The 19,650-nt window shown below is 41.9% G+C and overlaps 1 protein-coding gene across 1 annotated transcript in view; it reads right to left on the reverse strand.

Moving 5' to 3' along the window:
* ANK3 (ankyrin 3) overlaps positions 1 to 19,650 on the reverse strand; it is a 202,163-nt gene that overhangs the window by 43,881 nt on the left and 138,632 nt on the right. Inside the window, exons 26-29 of the mRNA XM_085309351.1 lie at positions 15,533 to 15,639; positions 11,136 to 11,168; positions 7,305 to 7,529; positions 4,103 to 4,257 (exon numbers count right to left, since the gene is read on the reverse strand). Coding sequence (XP_085165477.1) covers positions 4,103 to 4,257; positions 7,305 to 7,529; positions 11,136 to 11,168; positions 15,533 to 15,639 — 520 coding nt within the window. The remainder of the gene's footprint in view (positions 1 to 4,102; positions 4,258 to 7,304; positions 7,530 to 11,135; positions 11,169 to 15,532; positions 15,640 to 19,650) is intronic.

The following is a 19,650-nucleotide window of genomic DNA, read 5'->3' on the forward strand; positions in this document are numbered from 1 at the left end:
TACCCGCAGATAAAGTAATGCAGAGTAAGCACCTTCTAACTGAAAATGGAATCAGGGAAATCACAGAAAAACTCATCATTTCAGGAGCTTGAAGGTGTCTTAGTGTGAGATCTGGTATCTAATTTCCCTTTCCAGTGCCTTAAACGGCATTTTGATGGTGCTGGAAAAGCAAATTCCCCCTGCGACGAGGACAGCGAACAGCCCTTGGGGTTTTGCAGCCCCCTTGCAGCACCTGGCTGCAGGGGAGAGCAGAGTCAAGCGTCCCACTCCACGGACAGTCAGCGGTGGGACGAGTCTGCGGCACCAGTGTCTCCACTGCAGAGGCTAGCCTGCTTAGCAAATTACTGTCCTGGAAGGTGGGGCACACAGGAGACCGTGCTCACAGAGCAAAGGCAGGAGGGTCAAAGAGCACAAGGGCTGGGAGGCAAGCAGAAATCACGGGCAGCAAGGCTCGGCTTAAAAAACGAGGGCGTCTAAACCATCTCCCTGCTCCAGTGCCTCACACATTAGACTAGACACTCACAATGCCATATACTGCAGGGAGCATCCTCAAACGATGCAACATCCTTTGCATGTTCTTTTAAAATTTTTGCACAGTCTCTTTTCTTGCTTTTGACAACAGAAGTTTTAAGAGCGATAAGGTTGAAAACTTTTCTTGGAAATGTGGCAAAATCACTGTAGAATGATTTATGGTGGCATTTTAGACTGCAAGCAGAAACAAGGTCACACTTTGGTTTGATCTGTAGATTCAAAGAACCACTTATGTAAAAACTCCTGCTTCCCATCTGAAACCACACTGTGCAGCTGCAAGTATATTGTAGCCACAAATATTAGCATTTCTTGGCTCACTCACTACTTTGYAAATGTCTGTCAGAAGATTTGCTACCCCAGCATGTGCATTTGTGACCACAATTTGTCTACAGCTACAGAAAGAAACCTGTAAAGGTTTATGTTCTTGTATGCAGGAACATAAAACACAAGAGCAAATTACAACTGAAAGAAGCTCTACTGAAAATGTAACGTATCTACCAACTACTTTACCCTAAAGAGGTATTCTAGTTGATTCAAATTTAAATAAGTTTAATACAGCCTGAGAAGGCGGCTCCCAGTGAATCCCCACTGCCGGGGGTGCCCTGGCCCCGCCGAGGGCTGGGTGCTGCGTGGCACCTGCCCAACATTGCCTGCAGAATAAAAACTACCTTATGCAGAAACCTCACAGCATCAAAGAGAAACCGACTCCTTCCATTAGAGCTCACTGTTCCTCCACGGCAGTGAGGGTGAAGTTCTGCTATTATTTAATCACACATTTAATACCCTGAAGCGTTGCCTGCTGCTCTCGATTATGTGGAGTCTGACCTGAGCTTGTTCCAGCAGATGGTGCTGCTTGCAGTAAAAACCAGGCAGCTTTTCAGCATTCCCCATGGAGAGAGAGGGAAGATGTCCTCGCTTTTATCCCTGCTGCCTGCATGAAGGGCAAAACAGCAAAAAAGCAAAATGGAGAAGCAGACTTCATCTCTAAAAAGTCAGCGTATTAAGGAGCCGGGAAGAAAAGCGCGAGTGTCCTCCTTCCCTGCCCAGCTGGGGAAGCACCAGTGCATCACGGCAGGTCCCATGCAACGCTGATCGGCTGCTTTGAGTTAAAAAATGGGCACTGCTGAAGCAGGCTACAGCCTTTGGAGATGACTGCACAGGTGAACTTCCTTATMGAGATGCACTAATCTTCCAGAGATGACTGACATCTAGCTGGCACCAAAGTCTTCCCTGTTTTCTTTTTATTTCAGTTAAAGTTTGGTTCCCTCTCCACAGCTCATACCTAGAATCAAACTTGGTCCAAAGTTATGGCTTCTGAGAATCACCATTTTGTCTCAGAGCCTAGTCTATTTGTGATACGTTAACCAACAAGCAAAACCTCAGATGAAAGAAACTTCTTTTAATTCTATGATACTGTGATTTTATGCCATTTCTTGGAAGATCTTTTAACACAGAAACACTGTCATTTAACTAGATATGATTTTTTTTCAAAACCCTTGCATTATTTTATTTTTTTTTTCTAACTAGACAACAGTTAAGCTACAACGAATACTGCAAATAATCAAGACAGTGCTCTGGGCATTTCTGCAGTTATTTTTTTTTTTTCCTTTCTCTCTCATAAGTGATTGCTTGCACTGTTAAATGGCATTTCTGGGGCTTGGCTTTTGAGATGCCAAACATTTTCACTCTGAGGAAATTCAAGGGTCCATCGCACTTTCTGTGGCTCAGCAGCTGTGCACATACACACTAACCTCAAACAGCAGTTCCCCAGAAGCAAAGAGGCACCCGAAACCTTCGGCAGACCAGAAAGTTGTATGCCGGTTCCAGATCGGGAAGCCGGTTGCTTCAGGCTCTGAGGACCRAGGGCTTTGTGCCCGCCTGTCATAGAGTGCTTTCATTTATTGAGCTCTCCTCTTTGTAACATGCAAATCCAGCCGTGCTGCACCTTTGGAGAGCTCTGCTGTTAGTGATGCGATTTGGAGAGCTTTCTAACAGTATTTTACGCCCTAAATGTTCCCATCCCAAAACTGAAGTACGCTCAGTTTGAAAGCGCCAGCAGCGAACACGCAAGCTGCTGATCAGTTCCGACCGCCTCAACATCGACAAGGCGCGGGGACGTCGTCGAACGCCAGAGCATTAGTCCCTGCCTCTTGTGTCAGTGGGCAGGGGTTAGCAGTGTTTTTCTTTTCCCCCCTCCCTGAAAAATCCTGCTTTCAATCCCAGAGCATTTCTTGCCCAAGCAACATTATCCTGGGGTCACACTCACTCTTTTGCCTGTTTCACTGCTTTTAGGTACCCTTCTACTATGAGATCTATTGTATTTATCCAAATCCACTAACCCACTATTTGCAGAATTTCCACTCCAGTGCTTTACTGGTTCTATTACATTTATTTCAAAATAAATAGCCACAATAGATCACCATGCAACGAACAGGTCTTGACTGTTGCTGTTTACTTTTACATGCTCACGCGCAGCTCAGGCACTTCCACTGCACAAGCCCATTYTGCTGTTCCTGTTCCCAGAGGACCRGGAAATAAATCTGAATGCTCCTCTCTCATATCCCCCAGAAATCTCTCACAGCATCACTGTTCTTCTTTCCACATTGTCAAAACCTGCCTTCTTACTGAGGTTGCCCTCTCCGAACAAGCAAAGGCCAAGACTCAAGGCAGAGGCTGCTCACAGATCCCTCTCAGAGCTGTCCTCTGCATCCAGATCATTTGCTTCAAATGGCTTTTGCTGTTAATACGGGAACTTTCCTCCTGCTTGTACCCCAACACACCATGACTTTCCCTATGGTGTTATCTAGAGAAAATCCGGGTGCAAAGCACAGGATCCTTCACACACACTCAGATGCAAAGCGTGACAGCAGTGGTATGTCAGCAGAACCACTGAAAGCACTTGCTGGGAAAGAACGGAGCGGTGCCAAAGGCTGTGCGGCAGCCCCAGCCGGGCCAGGCCCGGCATGCATCAGCAGGGACCATCTGTCACAGCATCTCCTGATGAATTACATACAGCTGGGCCCTCTCCTCCTAAGGGACTCTCATGTAAACAGCAATGTCTAAGTATGGCCAGGGTGCCAGACCTCCCAGAGGGGCAGGGGCAACACCAGGAAGGCAGGTTGGGTGCTCCTGGGAGGCTACCTGTAGCAATACTTTTTCAAACCCGGGCAGTTTGTGGGCCACGGGTGGAGGGCCATGCGTGGGAAAGCCTACGACGGCTGTTATTTACAGTTCATCTTTCGTTTGGAGTGACCTGAACACGGCCTGCCAAGGAGCAGAGACACACCGATCACCAGCTGCAACACTGTTCCCAGCCCCACGCTGTACAGCAACAGCCCCTCTGCTTGAACCTGGCACAGCTTCAGGCCAAAACTTACCACTCACGTCAATACGTCTTCAGGCCACTTCTGCAGCATTTCTCTTTACCCACTTTCCACTAGTTTAACACRTAATGCAGTATGTTCCCCAAAGCCAGCTACCGCCAGCACTTGACTTCAGGTCGCTCTAGCCTGCGTGTGCTAGCAGACCTGCACAAAGATATGGCTYGCTACAGCTTTGGTAAGATGTTTACCTTCATCCATGCCATTGAGTATTTCAGTTAAGTCTTCATGTTTGCTGTCATACTGGTGTTCCTTCCACGTTTCCCCATTTTCACTTCGAAGTACGATTAATTCTCTTTCTTTCCCTCKCATTGATCCAAAATGGGGGATTTCCACTATGACGGGGCTAGACAAAAAAGGAATCATATTATTTTTAATCATATATCTCCTCAATGCCCTTAACTTTCCTATGGGCATTCAACTCTTAAGACAACTACAGTCATTTTAAATAATAAGCACTGTTACRTAAAAATGAATTTAAATTTGCCAAAGCTGCACAATCGTTCATCATGTAAACTACAAGCCTTACATAGCTTAAAAATATCATATGTAGCTCATTTTTAACATAAGCTTTTTGAAACAGCTGTCTACATGAAAAATGGCTGCAAATTTTAGTAAAAATAGTTTTTCCTGCTCATTTATCCTGGGATGTAGGCGATCCAACCTGCCTCCAGCATACACAGCACTGCTGATTTTTAATTGCCATTAGCAAAATCAAAAGCAGGATTTGGCTCAAGGGATTTAAAGGGGCAAAGTTAGTTCAGAAACAGTGCAGCTATCCCAATGCATGCAACAGCTACTGACTGCATCAGGGACTGCGTGTGCACATAGGACTTAGACTTCAGGCTAAGTCCTGGCCTTCTAAAAGCTCCCTCTGGCTCTGCGTTCATGCAGCTTCTGCGCAAGCAGACAGGCCATTTCTCATCACTTTCTCCTTCTGGTGCTCACGGCCCAAGTCCCAGCTGCAGCATCCGTACGGGAAGCGTCACTGGGCAAAGTTTAGCTCCTTTCAGAATGGATTTCTCTGCGTTAAGCAACAGCATGACGACACTGATATTAGTAACTGTCCAACACTTTTGGGGGAAGGGAGGGGAATGGGAAGGTGGTTAAATAATACACCTACGCCACCGGACGATGTACCTTACACAGAGGACTTCAAGTGCATTATTAACAACTGCTGTGAACAACCAACAGAAACCACCATTCACTTCATGTGCCATTCCTCAACAGACACTTTGCCAAACGCTTCACAGGCAGGATATGCAGATTAAAATATGCTGGGACAAACTGACTGAAATCACACAGTAAGTGAACAATCATGGATTATGCAGCTTTAAGACATTTAAATAGACAGTATCATTATTCTCCTACAGAGGTTGTAAAGGATTTCACCTCTCTGTAATAACTCAGTTAAAGATAATCTCACACGATGGGGAAAGTCCGCAGTGCAGTACTGTACAGTACAGTACCCTGGCAAGGGTTGGGCTGCCCCGTAACCAATCAGTCACCTGATGGTGGAAATCRAAGCAGCCGTGAAAAGTGAGTGAAAAGGCAAAGTAGTTGGAAGCCCAGAAGGAGAGCTAGATCTCTTTTTTTCCATAAAAATAATAAAAGAAAGTTCAATTAATGCATATTTCAGATGCTTTTAGAAACACCCAGGCTGTTACTCTTGTCCTTTAACAAGCAATGTAGCTGCTATCTCCCATTGTGTGCAGCAAGTAAATACCAAAAATTCAAATACATTGTTTCTTGAGATATTTACTCTCTAGTTAGCAAGGAATACAAACAGAAAACGAACATTGTAATACAATCTTTGCAGGCTAATATGTCAGATACTGTCTCTGTAAATATTTAGAAACCACACAATTTTGTGCATGAGGTTTAACAAGAATACTCAGCGAGAAGGTATTAAACAGGTATTGAACATCAAACACTCACCAATATTTTGAAAAATCTAGTGCAATAAATTTCATGATATGGTTTGAAAACAAGTCAAAAATATACAGAAACATTCTTACATTTTTAGCAYACACATTGCAGCTCCTTTTGATAGCATATTTGTTTTTTTTTAATTTATTTTTAATTTAACAAAATGCCTCCTGCAGTTTGAAAAGATTAGTATTTCTCCACCATTGTTAAATGAAGTCATTTACTCAATGACATTTTTTCTAAATGATCTTCCATGAATAATAGATTTTGTATGACCACATTTTACAACGCTCTTCTCACCACAGACTCGCTTCAAGGCCTGCAAATACCTTCTCCGCCACAAGGCTGAACTTAAAGGACTGTCACTGTGTACTAAAATGTATTTGATGCAGTTGAAACACTTCAAATTTAAAAAATTACAAAAGCACAGAAGTTATGAAAGCAGAATGCTGGCAGTGAATTTTACATGCCTTTAAGCACAAGGTAGTAGCAGAGCTATATTAAATCAAGCCACTATGATTTTCTTTCAGTGACATAAATCAACTGAAAGCTTCAGAAAACTGAAAAAAAATTATGGAAATAACAAAAAATTGGAAACAAAAGAAAACTGTAGACATTCTGTATCTTTTCTGTACATATCCTACCCAATAAATTTTGTTCCTTGTGGACCAAGCTGCAGGATTCGGCTAACCATGCTCTCGCCCTCATTTAGAGGGGGAGGACTTTTAGGAAGATGCAGTTTACTGAATAACATCCATGCAGCAGGAAGAGAAATGAGAAGGGGAAATTAGGAACAAACTGTCATTCCCGACAGAACCGGCAGTTTACACCAGGACGCYGCTCATGGTAACGAACAAAATTTATAATTAGGGGAGGAAGGGGGGAAAAAAAAGCCACATCATAGTGGATTGTTTCCCCTACTTTAAGCCTTGCAAGGTGTCAGCTCCTAGTGTTTGCAGGCCATGGCGCTCATCCCGTCCCCGCCGCGGGCGGATGGAGAGCGCGGCTGGAGCCGGGCCAGCGCCGGCGCCGCTGCCTCGAGGGCCCGGCRCAGCGCACGGGCCCTTGCAGGGGACTTCAGCTAACTGCTCCGCTGGGGCTCTGCCTCAGGGACGCTAGGCCTTGCACACAGAGAGGACCAAAACCTGGGTTACAGGCCCGTGACGCCTTTTGATGTCAAAGGGAGGTTGCGTGAGCAGCTGAGGGCAGGATCTGGCTTTTTCACAGCTCTCCTTACTTTCGGCTCCACCCTGCAGCCATCAAAGAGCCAAAGCTCCCCTTAAAATACAAGGGTACTTTCAGGGTAGGAATGGCAGACTGGCATTTTTTAATATTTTAAGGTAAGTAGCCTATCTTACGTGCTCAGATGAGGTAAATTCAACATCTAACTACTTTGATCCACAGGATAAAGGAAATAAAAGATGCAACATGAGTGTCAACAGTGAAGTTCATAGAACAACTCACCCCAAAAACTGTGCCCCTGCTGGCCCCATCTCTACGAGTCTACTCGCTAATCCTTCTCCTTCCACCATTGGCGGGGGGCTGGCCAGCTTATGCCTCTTTACCAAGCGGCAGGTGATGCGGGTCGGTGCCGTACACTTGCGCGGTGGGATAATAATTCTCATTCCATGGTGGCGACTACCCCTCATTGAACCCCCACGTGCATCGACCATAAAACTAACCAGGAAACTGTAGGGAGAAGGAAACACCATGTCAACGAAAATGGTCACAAATCAAGCATGAAAAAGTTCAGATAAATCAACAAAAAGTCAACACTCATAATTTTTAAAATATTAGAAAAGTACTCCCAATCTCGACTAAATAAAAAAAATCAAAAACATTCTCTTAAATTTTATACTTACACTTGAACTATTGGTTAACAAAAGCAGGAATTTCTAAAGCTCTAGCAACATCATGGCAAAAAGTGCAGCTACTACTGGGTAATTTGGACTAAAAGTACATAAGTAGCATATTAGCRTCTTATTAGAATTTTTAATTGGCCCTCTGTGACTGTTAGTTCTACTGCCATCTACAAGTAGGAGTAATTAGCCTCACATGCAGAAAGGAACCAGAAAGCATCAAAAAAAGGAGAATCAAAACCGTTCTTTTATTTTTAAGATCTCAGTYCCCAAAACCTTCTGCTCACACCCCCTTTGTGAACACCCTAGATGGCTGACGGAGCCAGGCTGACACGGCGGGCGATGGTCAGGACTGCTGCCGGTGAGGGGTTGCACTGGTGGGGAATGAGTGAGAAGCCCAGGGACAACTTTCTTCAGGCTGCTAGCACTCTGACGGAAATCAGGCCATTACTCTTCTGTGAAGATGGCACTTCTTATCAAGAAGTTACATTTGATGAAATATTGCAGTTTCCAGTGTCCTTCTAATGTATAACATTCCATTTATTAATAAAAGGGAAGCAATTACATTTTAAGTGGTAACTAGTAGGTTTAAAGAAAAACCTCTTTATTAGAAAAAATAATAATAGCAAGAATTACCATTAATAGTTATGATTTTTTCATCTACAAAATAGTGAGAAGCTGTATTCGTGAAGTGTTACAGTCCTTAACAAAAAAACAAACAAAGAAACAAACAAACAAAAAAAAAAACAGTGACAGCAATGGGGAACAGACTCACAGACTCCCAGGACAGGCAACAACCTCCTTCAAAACTCTGCAGCAAAAATCCTTTCAGTTTAAGGAGGTCAAACATCTAGATTCCTTTAGGGCTAAACACAAATAGGGGATCTCTTCTGGAGCTTCAAAATACCTTCCCTTCTCCCACTACAGCAATGCTTTCCCTTTCTACATAAGTGCCAGATGGACACTTCCAGCTCTCTGTACGAACCTGTCCTGCTTCTGCCTAAAGTTGTCCCTGTTGAAATCCTAAACATAATCCAACATAATTTCATGTTTACCACTGGGCTCCAGCTAATAGATGTGGTAATGGGCCAGCRTCAGCTGGGTCATGAGGTACAAATTCAGTCTTACTGCTAACACATTTTGGCGTGCTCCTTCTGTATGATGTGCAGACATCGGCATAGCTGGTAGCTCTGCTGTGTTTTCAAGGCCATTGCCAAAACTTTCTGATCTTAAGGACTAAAATTAAGGTAATTAACAGGTGAATCAATTCAGTTTCCTGGTTTCTTACTGTAAATTGAACTAAAGGTGAGAACAAACTGTCCATCATTTTTGGAAGCCCAGTCAACTGGCGCAAGGGGAAATACTGCAGAAAAGCAAGAGGGTAACCAAAACTTTATATTTAGTGGTCTGTAGGAGACATGCTTATAMGCAAGCAAGATATAAACATATCAAGTAGGAAAACGAAGTTGTTCACCTGAATTATAGAAAAAACCCTGCCCTGTTGTCCTTCTCACATTAAAAAAAAAAAAAATCACTGGAGAGAGGAGAGGTGAAAGTCCTCCGAGCTGACCTAACTCCAGCTGATCATTTCCTGTGGCTCAGGTACTTTACAATGCCAAAACATAGAGTAAAATTCACCATATTTCACAGGTGGTTTTCATACAAATAGTTTCCATCTCTCTCCCAGATAAACACACTACACACTACTGAAGAAAACTGATTGTTGCCACTAGGGTATTCCAGTTCCTCAAGGGAGCAATTATTTTTCAGCAGAACARGATCTTTGCTTAATACTTAACTAAACATTTTCTAAAAATATTAGTCCATGCATTAAAAGCAATACTCTCAACATTTAAATTACCCAGTATGTAAGTGATGGCAATCAATATTTATAGATCACAAAATCTTTTATGTCAGTAAACTTTCTTGACTCAAAGAGTTTTCTGTTTGCTGACAAAAGGCCACAACAAGCAAAGAAGCCAGCTCTAGAGGGCTTGGATCTTTGCTTCCTTCTCCTCTTTACTCACTGAGCACTACTCAGCACGCTTACGTTACTGTCAGCGTGTCTGTTGCTTTTTCTCCCTGCAACTGCTCTATATGGTAGATGGTGAACCCTGGTGGGATCAGATAGATGCCACCTGGCATGTAGAAGGAGAGGCCAACAAAAGCTAGCAAGGAGTCAGCTCCCAACTTGCTGCAAAGGGAGGTCAAGACGGGCCATTAAAATTTACCATAACGCAAAATAAAATATTAAGCAGGGGCTCAGCATCCTAGGTTACATATGAGAAAATACTAAAAGGAATCTGCCATAGTTATATCTTGATGGCTTTTTGAAAATGCCCATGATTTTGGTCTGTGGACAAGACGGGGCTGATTTAAACTGCATGGAAGTACATAGGGCAGAGAGGTGGCCAACTGCAATGTGCATTCGATGCCTAACCATCAGCGACTCTGGGAAGGCACATTTGACACTTGCTTCAGTTCAATGCACTCGTCTGGGGAGCTGCATATCAGGTATGTGATTACTCACATGTTAACTCAGCTCACAGTTAACAAAACAAAAGTTTTTCATTTCTTGCAAAAATGGAAAAGCCCAAGCTTTCACTCAGATAAGATGTGCTGTGTTGGTAGGGGATATCTGCAGCAACTCCACATGTGGTCAGAAGAATCCAAACTCGACTGACACAAGCACGAGAGAGTGGATTTTCAGTAGCATCTAGGCACCCAAACTGACCAACTTAAATTAACACAAAAATCAGTGGAGGTTAGAACTAAAATATCTATAAAAACCTGGCAGGTTCTCAGGTATGTTTACATTGCAGACTGCGAAGTTGTGCAGAGATAGCTGAGTCAGGTTCGATAGCAGACACTCATAACAGCCCACTTTTGGAAAACTGGAGCTTGCACTGCTGATATCACTGCTTAGAGGAAGAGTAGATTAGCGCTGGGCGTGAGTCTACTGCCCACCACAGCAACTAGTCCATTTGCAGCCAGCTTTGTGTGTCTGCACCACCTTCACAACCTTCAACGAAGAAAAAATCCTAAGTAGATCAGTCTTTATGTATAACRCCACTGGATAAAGGTAATCATTGTCAATAGTGTATTAAGTATTTACTCTTTTAGTTTTCAAATTAGTAACATACCATTTAAAACAATAACAATAATTTCAAACAGTATTTCATGCACTTTCAATCAAAAGGATTAGTAGCTGGTGCTTACCTAAATTAATACTTCGCTAACAATGGATACTACAGTATGATCTCTAAAACACAATGCTAAATGCTAGTGAGCATTTCTACTTTAACACATGGAAAGGATGAGGATGTGGGCGGATGCACTACAAACATCTACACACACTCTGACTGTGGGACAAGAGTTAAAAAAAGAAAGAAAGAAAGAAAACAAAATGAGGATTCACAGAAAGCAGAGTTATCACCTTGAATCATACTGGGGAAGTGGAGAGGAATAGCTGCAAAATAATTTAGAAAGCAAATGGGAAAAATTAATATAAGACAATTAGAAGCAAGCAACAGAAAATATCAATAATAAGCTCAAAGGAAAAGTAACAATCAGAAAAATTTAAAAAGCAACACATTTGAAAGCCAACTTCAGAAATGATGTGGATTTTGCTTCACATATCATGARCTTTGTCATATAAAATACGCTACACATAGAAAAAATATCCTAAAGGAAGYGTTCTTTTAATTAATCAACACAAGTCCACATTATGTCTGAGAAACAAAGAAAATATTTGTGATTTATCAAGGTCAATATAGAATTTATGGTAACAGAACTTCTTTGAGTTTATTTAATTTCCAAAACATGCTTCACTGTGTCACAGAAAATCAGTTCTTGCGCTTTTATATAGCAGTTTATTTTCCAAAATGTAATGTAAAAATAGATCTATGGCAGGACATTTGAAAAGAATAGCATGTCTTAATGTCATTCCTTACAGTGCTTTCAAAAATGAGTTCTTGCATGCCCGTGGGAGGTTGGAGTAAACTATGATTAATTCGAAGTATGCCACCTTGCAAGACTCATGCAGTGTTTCTGAGTTTCTCATTGTGGGAGAAAGCATGTTATACATTAATGTCACACATTAATTTCTTCCCTTAGGCTCAGAAAGCCAAGAAGTGAAAAAAGGCAACAGGAAGAAAACACATCTGTGTTTCAGTTAGGGGAGATGCATACATAAGCTCACCTCTGAAAAGCTTAAGGCCACTTTGTTGAAGGGTCTCTGCCTTTCTAAAGGCCTCAAGATTCATGCCATATTTCAATGTATTGCTTACAATGGGCCTTGTTCAAATCATATGTTGGCAAAACAACCTATCTGAATTCAGAAAGAGGAACATGAAGCATTAGCTTAAAAAAAGAAAAAAAAAGGGGGTCAAAAATTACTGATATTTCTTTCTTTCTTCCTCTTTCACCAATATGTGCTTCCAAAATTCCCCTTCCGACTCAGTTAAGAAAATGGGATCAAACATCAATGCTGTCTTGTGCCAACGGGTACTGCTAAAGAAGTAGCTCAAAGAGAGCGCCCGCTAGTCCTCTCGTCGCCCTGCCTGCAGGGCCGAGGCTGAGGACTGAAAAGGGTGCCAGGCCAGGGCGAAGCGCGTTGCTGGCCCCCGCCAATCCCAGCTCCAACATCTACGTGAAATGGCCACAGAAACACCAGGGGCGCGGCAAGGAAGCATTGGGAACAAGCAGAAAAGGAGCTGCTTTTCAGAAAAGACAGATAGGGGAGAAGAGAAGTCACTATCCTCTGCGCATCAGATGGGCTCAGCTCCTGGAAGACGTGAAGGAACATTTGTTTATTGCCCCTAGATGTTAGAAAAGAAAAACAGTAAGTTTTTTCTAAGAAAGGAATTGAATCATCACAGCACCAGTTCTGGTGGACTTTATCTGCTAGAAGAAAAACATGCAGGCCAGCAAAGCTGTACCTGCTGGTGGAGCGTTGCAGCGCCCAGCTCAGCCTTCCTCCCCTGCGCTCTGGCCTACTCCGAGGCCGCAGCTGAGGCTACCGCTGTGCTGGTCAGTAAGGCTCAGAGAAGGAGCAGACCTGAGGAGTGCTGAAGAGCCTATGTCCACATATGGCATTTGGAGGGTTTGGGACCACTAGCAACCATCTTGTAGAATGAACAGCAAGTAAGTGATCTGTAAGGCCTGAAGGATAATAAACAGATTACAACTCACCTCCTGCCTTCTCCGATCCTCAAAACAACAAGACGCCAAAGCACATGTGGCAAGAGTTATGTAARATTAATTTTGTTTCCTTCTTTGACAGCTTAACTTATATAGTGGATGTATAGAAGTAACATATTTGTATTTCACTAAGCAAAGGAGGTATGGTATAGATAAGGTAAGTGCACAACTGTCTAAAAGGTTACCTCAAAAGAGCTACCAGCAGTGTTTTACCGTTGAACTGGAAGGGAATTTCAACTGGAGTGCCCTGTCCTAGGCCAGGTGCTATTCTAATATTCTCGTTCATGATTTGGACACTGGACAGAATGAAGTTTTGAAAATATATTGGAAAACAGGTTGAGAATTCAAAGCTTTCCTGCAAAAATGGGAAAAGATTCTGAAATCAACAAGTCAAAATATAGTAAAGACAAATGCAAGCAAACAGAAAGAAGAAATCAAAGACACAAAGTACAAGATAAATACCTAGACTGCAGAATTTCAAAAAAAAAAGAATCAAGAAATTCTAGTAGATCACAAATATTATCAAACGGAAGCTGCAGTTACCAAAATGATAATTCGCATGTGCGCCATGTGTCAGTGAAGAAAACCATTCTACTCTACCCTTGTGGCCAAGAAGGCCAAYGGCATCCTGGACTGCATTAGGAAGAGTGTTGCCAGCAGGTCGAAGGAGGTGATCCTGCCCCTCTACTCAGCCCTGGGGAGGCCTCATCTCGAGTACTGGGCCCAGTTCTGGGCTCCCCAGTACAAGAGAGACATGGAGCTACTGGGGAGAGTCCAGCGTAGGGCTACAAGGATGATCAGAGGGCTGGAGCACCTGCCCTAYGAGGAACGGCTGCGAGAGCTGGGCCTCTTCAGCCTGGGGARGAGAAGACTGAGGGGGGATCTTATCRATGTGGATAAGTACCTGAAGGGAGGGTGTCAAGGGGACGGGGACAAACTCTTTCCAGTTGTCCCGTGTGACAGGACAAGAGGCAACAGGCAGAAATTGAAGCACAGGAACTTCTGCCTGAACATGTGGGGGAATTTCTTCCCTGTGAGAGTGACGGAGCACTSGGACAGGTTGCCCAGAGTGGAGTCTCCTTCTCTGGAGATCTTCAAGGCCTGCCTGGATGCAACCCTGTCTAACATGCTCCAGGTGACCGTGCTTGAGCAGAGAGGTTGGACTAGATGATCTCCAGAGGTCCCTTACAACCTTACTGATTCTACGATTCTACCCAGTACTGGTGGTATCTCTTTGGGGTTTGGTGCCCAAACTGTCTTAGAAATAAGCTATTGTTGAACAGGGGAGAGACAAAAGACATCAGCAAGAATGAGGTGAGATTTGGAGAAAATATGATTTAGGAAGCAACTGTGGAGACCTGGGACATATAAAAGAGAAGATGACATGCCTTTCAACATATAAAAAGCCTTTGTTATTAGAATAGTACAATGTTCTCCACGACTACGTGTGGTAGGGCAAAAAATAGGCTTAAACTGCAGCAAAGAAATCTTAAGTTCAATATCAGGAAGAGACATTGTAACAAAGGACAGTGACCCACTGAAGCTGACAAACAATATATTATTCTTTATTATAAGTGACTACGAAGAAACGAACCATATTTCAGCAATGGCTTGACTACGTATTATCCTGGCTGCATACAAAAGCATGAACTACTTGCTCTTTGAGGTCTTTCGCCTACCAACCTTTCTCTGATGAACAACAGACATCAGTTTTTCATTCTGAATCTCTCAACATTTCAGCTTTAGCATTGCCCATATGTAGTGTTTTATTAGACCAGGACCTAAAAGTCTTCTGCTTTAGAGTTTGAGTCAGCTCAAGCAGGTGCTGACATGTATTGTGGGATTGTAGTTTCAGACTTGTGGGACTTGGTATTATCAGAGAACTGAATTCTTTACTTTGTGCTAGTCTCATTTACATTCTGAGAATATGATTAGTCACAAAATAGGGAAGTAAAATAAAAGGGATATAAAAATTTTTAAGCCCTGCCCTTGTTGAAAGTTATACGATAAATATTTATACTAGACAGTTTCATATGCAACATTTCATGTTACACATTTATTTGCAAATCTTTACATTCAAGCATTATTACTATTGCATTTAGTCAATTCTAAGCAGCTCTGTCAAGAAGCACCACAGCTACACTGATGCCCTGTAAATAAATGAGTAGTATAATCAAGGTCAAMATACAGATTTTGGAGATTAGGCAGGTGTTTGGAGGTGAAATAAAAAGTTAAAGTCCTCCATTTTCCTGGACGAAAGAACAGAAAGCATAACACTGTATCTCTGATTTTATATTCCAAACAATTTAATACAGCTCAATTAAAATCACCTTATGATACGTAAAAGCAAAGTGCAAGCAACAGAAAAAGGACTACAAGAGGAAAACCTGTTGGATTACAGTTTTTTTGGCATTCAGAAAATTAAGTACAGAAGCAAGTTTTGGTTTGATATGCAAGAATTTAGTCTGACTGCTGTTATTAAGCACCCTCATTGAAGTCAGCACAAATTTTGCCACTGGCTTCAAGCGGAGCAGGAATAGGCATGTTATCAGCCATTTCAGCARGTTCTTTTCTTCAGCTAACAATACACTTGCACATTTAAAGACAAAGGAAATCTGTTAAATGACCTACCCAGAATGGATGGGACTTGAGACAAGGTTAACATTGTCCAAGGTGTCTGCAGCCCAGCTATAGTGTCTGAGAGAATCAGAGTCAAATTCCCTTGGGAACGTCAGGTGCTTTAAAAATAAATAAATAAAAAGATAAATTGAAATTTAAAATCAACATGAAAAACACTGGTCTTAAATGCATACTTTTTAACAAAAAATCTATTAAATTTAGTTCTGACTCCCTTTTCTATAACCCTACTGATATCCCAGATGTTAGATTACTGAAAATCTCGTAACAGAAATTGGAAATCCACATGCAAATTAATCCTATGTGTCTATTTTTTTTTGTTTGGTTTCACTGCTTTCTTCAGCTACAGCTCCATCTCTCCAATCTTTATTTAATGTACAAGGTTAAAAAAATTGAAAAATGATTTCCATTCGTACTGCAATCCCACCCCATATCAGCAAGCAGCATAACAGTCCCACACAGAAAATGTCACTGATAGATCCCTACTCAAGCAGAACCAGTGAATAACTTCATCAGGAGTTTAAGTTGCAAATGCATGACCAAGCTCCTGGTGGGAAGAGGGTATGATTTGCCTTCTCAGTATGTACAACCAACACGAGCACTACTTTTCTGGGGTGCTGTTGTCCCTCCTCATCTACATAAAAAGAGTTTTAACTCTGTGAAGCACTGTCTTATTGGTGCTATAATTAACTGCACTGCCCGACACGGAGTGACAAGTAATTTGTTTCGCGTTGTAGCGTTGCACTAGCAGATGTCCTGTGCCTGGCAACAAGTTTTGGTGCTGTAAATTCTCTTGATCTGTGATAGAGAAGTGATGTCAGCTACATGTTCTTTTTCACTTTCTTTCTTTGTTCCTTTCTTCCTAGGAAATGAAACAGATTAAATCTTCAAGTATTGTATGCCCATATTTGCAGGGTGATATGAAGGCTTCTCAACCAGAAGTTATATCAATAAAACTAAGTCAAGTTGCTTGCATGCAATATACTGACTATCTTCATTCAGGATGGTGTTAAAGATGTCACTGTCTCCTATAAAGAAGTTATTTTCTGTTTACAGGCCAAAATGACTGGAGAGTGCAAGTGGAGCTGTCTGTGGTTTCTTCCCTCATGCACTGCGAAGACTACAACCTCACGGGCTGTTTTCAAATTACATTCTAGGGGTTCCAATCAAACCAGAGCCAAATAGATGCTTCTGCACAGGGAAATGTTATTACTTCCACACACTGTTTCATGTACTGGCATCTAAAGGCACTGCAAATGAATTTGAATGGAAATACCAGCATTAGTAGTAAATCCAAGGTCTATTCTTCTAGTCTTGATTTTCAGGGTTCAGAGCAAAGTCCATTCAAGTTAATTCACAGGGGCAGAATGAAAGCTCATGACATTTTTGCTAATACACAATTGCATAATACTTTCTTTATAAATTCAAGTTATTACAGGAATGATCACAAGCTGAAGTGTTTGATTTGTTCCAATCTTCTGCCAGGTAAATAACGGGTCCACTGATGGCTTTTGTGGCACTACATTGACAGAATACAGATGTTTTTGGATTTGGAAAATCAGATACTGAAAGCATAAAGAATTACTTGTTCTGCTATTACATGACTGCATCATTCTAGGTGAGCTCTAAACTTTCCACTGCTGTTGCTTGTCTACCACTGTTTTTAATGACGTTTGTTTTGTCTTTTATGTTTGATCCCTTGACGCATCTTTTGGTATTTAACAYGTGCCATACTTTAGCAGCATGTTTTGCCTGTTATTACTGTGCCTCCGTTATGTGCCTTACAGCACAAAAACTGAGGGAAGACCCTAAGAAACGACTGAAGGTAGCAAAAGAAGGAAGCTTTGGAAATATCAGCATTAGTAGTAAATCCAACAAAGACAGTCATAAACACACAAAAGCTGCCACAAGATAAACAACCAGATTATGCTCTGGTGTTGGCCAGAACTCGCACCCTTCCTATTGCTCCCTGTTTTTCAAAAACTTTCTTCTTTAGAAATTTCCTGTATTTCAAATGAGCATCCTGGTTTTGCTTTGCAAAAACTCATCAATATTATCACTTACCGCTCATCAATAAAAATATCTGCAGGCTATAACTTTGCTCTGTGATCTGTGCAACACTCTTCGGCACATGGCCTTCAACACTTCCTCCTTTTGCTACCTTGAGTTTTTTCTTAGGGTCTTCCCTCAGTTTTTTTTTGCTGTAAGGCACGTAACAGAGGCACAGTAGTAACAGGCAAACATGCTGCTAAAGTATGGCACGTGTTAAATACCAAAAGATGCATCAAGGCATCAGACACAAAAGACAAAACAAACGTCATTAAAAACAATGGTAAATAAGCAACAGCAGTGGATTTAATTAGCACTGCTTTGAAAAATGTATCATAATTTAGTTTAATGAAGACAATTTTCTAACTTTTTCCAGTAGAACAGTAGGGATTCTTCCACATTTCACGAGGAGCCCACAGTTTATGCAGAAAAGTCAACTCTGTGAATTTCTGTTATTCTAAGTGATCGAACTTTATAAGAGCTCATACTGAGTACATATCTCCTTTAAATATCAACCACTGTAAGATCCAGATAGTTGGTCTCAGAAGTTGCAAAAATTTAAATAATTTTTTAAAAAGTCAAATTTATTCCATTACCTAGTGATCATCATCATCAAAACAAAGAGTTTTTAAAGAAATACATAAAAAGAGGGTCACAGCAATTCAGTGTTTGTCATTCAAATGCCTGCTGAGCCGCAGCAGTGTCACTGAACTGAGGTCTGGGCATGTATGTCAACAGATAAATGTGGGATCACATTTGCTAGAATAGATAAAAAATGCTAAAGCTCAACTGTGTAATACAAAAAAACTCAACCTAGATCCACATAATTTCCTAGTAAATACTATCTTTCTAAAATAACCTGCATTAGATAAAGCCACTACCACAAGCACCCAGCTTGCTGTAAAGCTGCTTAGGTGTACACATAGGCTTCCTTGGTCTATGCTGTACTGACCCACTCTGCACACCTCAGGTGATACACTGTCAGCGCATTCCCTTCTGACAAAGTGCATCCAGCAGTCTTCGAAGACGAGCAGACTAGTAAAAGTTAATAGCTAGACAAGCAGATCTCACAAGAAGCTGACATCTGTTGACATCATTTTGTTGATCTGCTGAAGCGTTGGATTTTCCAGGCAGGCAAAGAAATCTGCCTGGGCAAGTTGCAGTGTGGAAGTCCAGAAGATGGCACATCATCTACAGTACCAAATCACAGGACTCATCCTCCTGTGTTTGCTCAGGCCACAGCATTCCCTACTGGACTGAGGGAGACTAAACATACACAGTTCTGTTACTGAAACTGCTCCAGAGTGTGGTGTGGTTTGATGCAAACACATGAATAAAAACTCYGACATTTCTGCTGGCAAGGATGCTGCTGGTTGCATAACTAAGCAGCCAAGCTATGTAATATCAGAGTTCAGCAAGCAGAAGAATTTATGCTTTCTCTCAGAAGAATTTAGCTGGACAGAAGAGATTCAGCAAGCTGCTGGGTATCAGACAGCCTGATTCAGCCTGTCTTTGGCTGATGTAAACTCAGAGGTTGATGTAAATTATTCCATAGAGGAAGTCGCTCAGATTTGGACTGAGTTGTTGCGTCCATGGTAACACATAACGACAGAAATTTTAACTCCGCTCTAAACAGGATTGTGAGGCACAGTATGGCTYGGACATTCAGTTTTCCCTGTTGAACAGGGACATGAATAAAGCACCAAATGCAAACAAGGGAGACTGCCGCAGCTTCTTAGGGAGCATTAGAAATGTCTCTGAAGGACCCAGGATATCATGCTGACAACCAGGTTCAGTAAACACTGTTTTCAAATCATCCTTACTAGGCTCTTCTTAGGTTTCCAAGTTGTCCCCTCGTGAACTTGGGAAGAGACAGTCAGGAGATCATCTAATTCTACCTGGTCAAGAGGTTGCCAGCTGCCCCTTCTCTTTTACATACTTATATTCATGGTAAAATTAATTCCTCTTACTCTGAGACTTTGCTACTGTAATGAACTGTATATAGGCCTAAGCTTTAAAAAAAGAAGARAAACTGAATCTGCAGATAGGCAATGGCATACTTC

This window comes from Rhea americana, unplaced genomic scaffold (genome assembly GCF_003343005.1).
Source record: "Rhea americana isolate MKP2758 unplaced genomic scaffold, rheAme1 scaffold_296, whole genome shotgun sequence".
NCBI lineage: Eukaryota > Metazoa > Chordata > Aves > Rheiformes > Rheidae > Rhea > Rhea americana.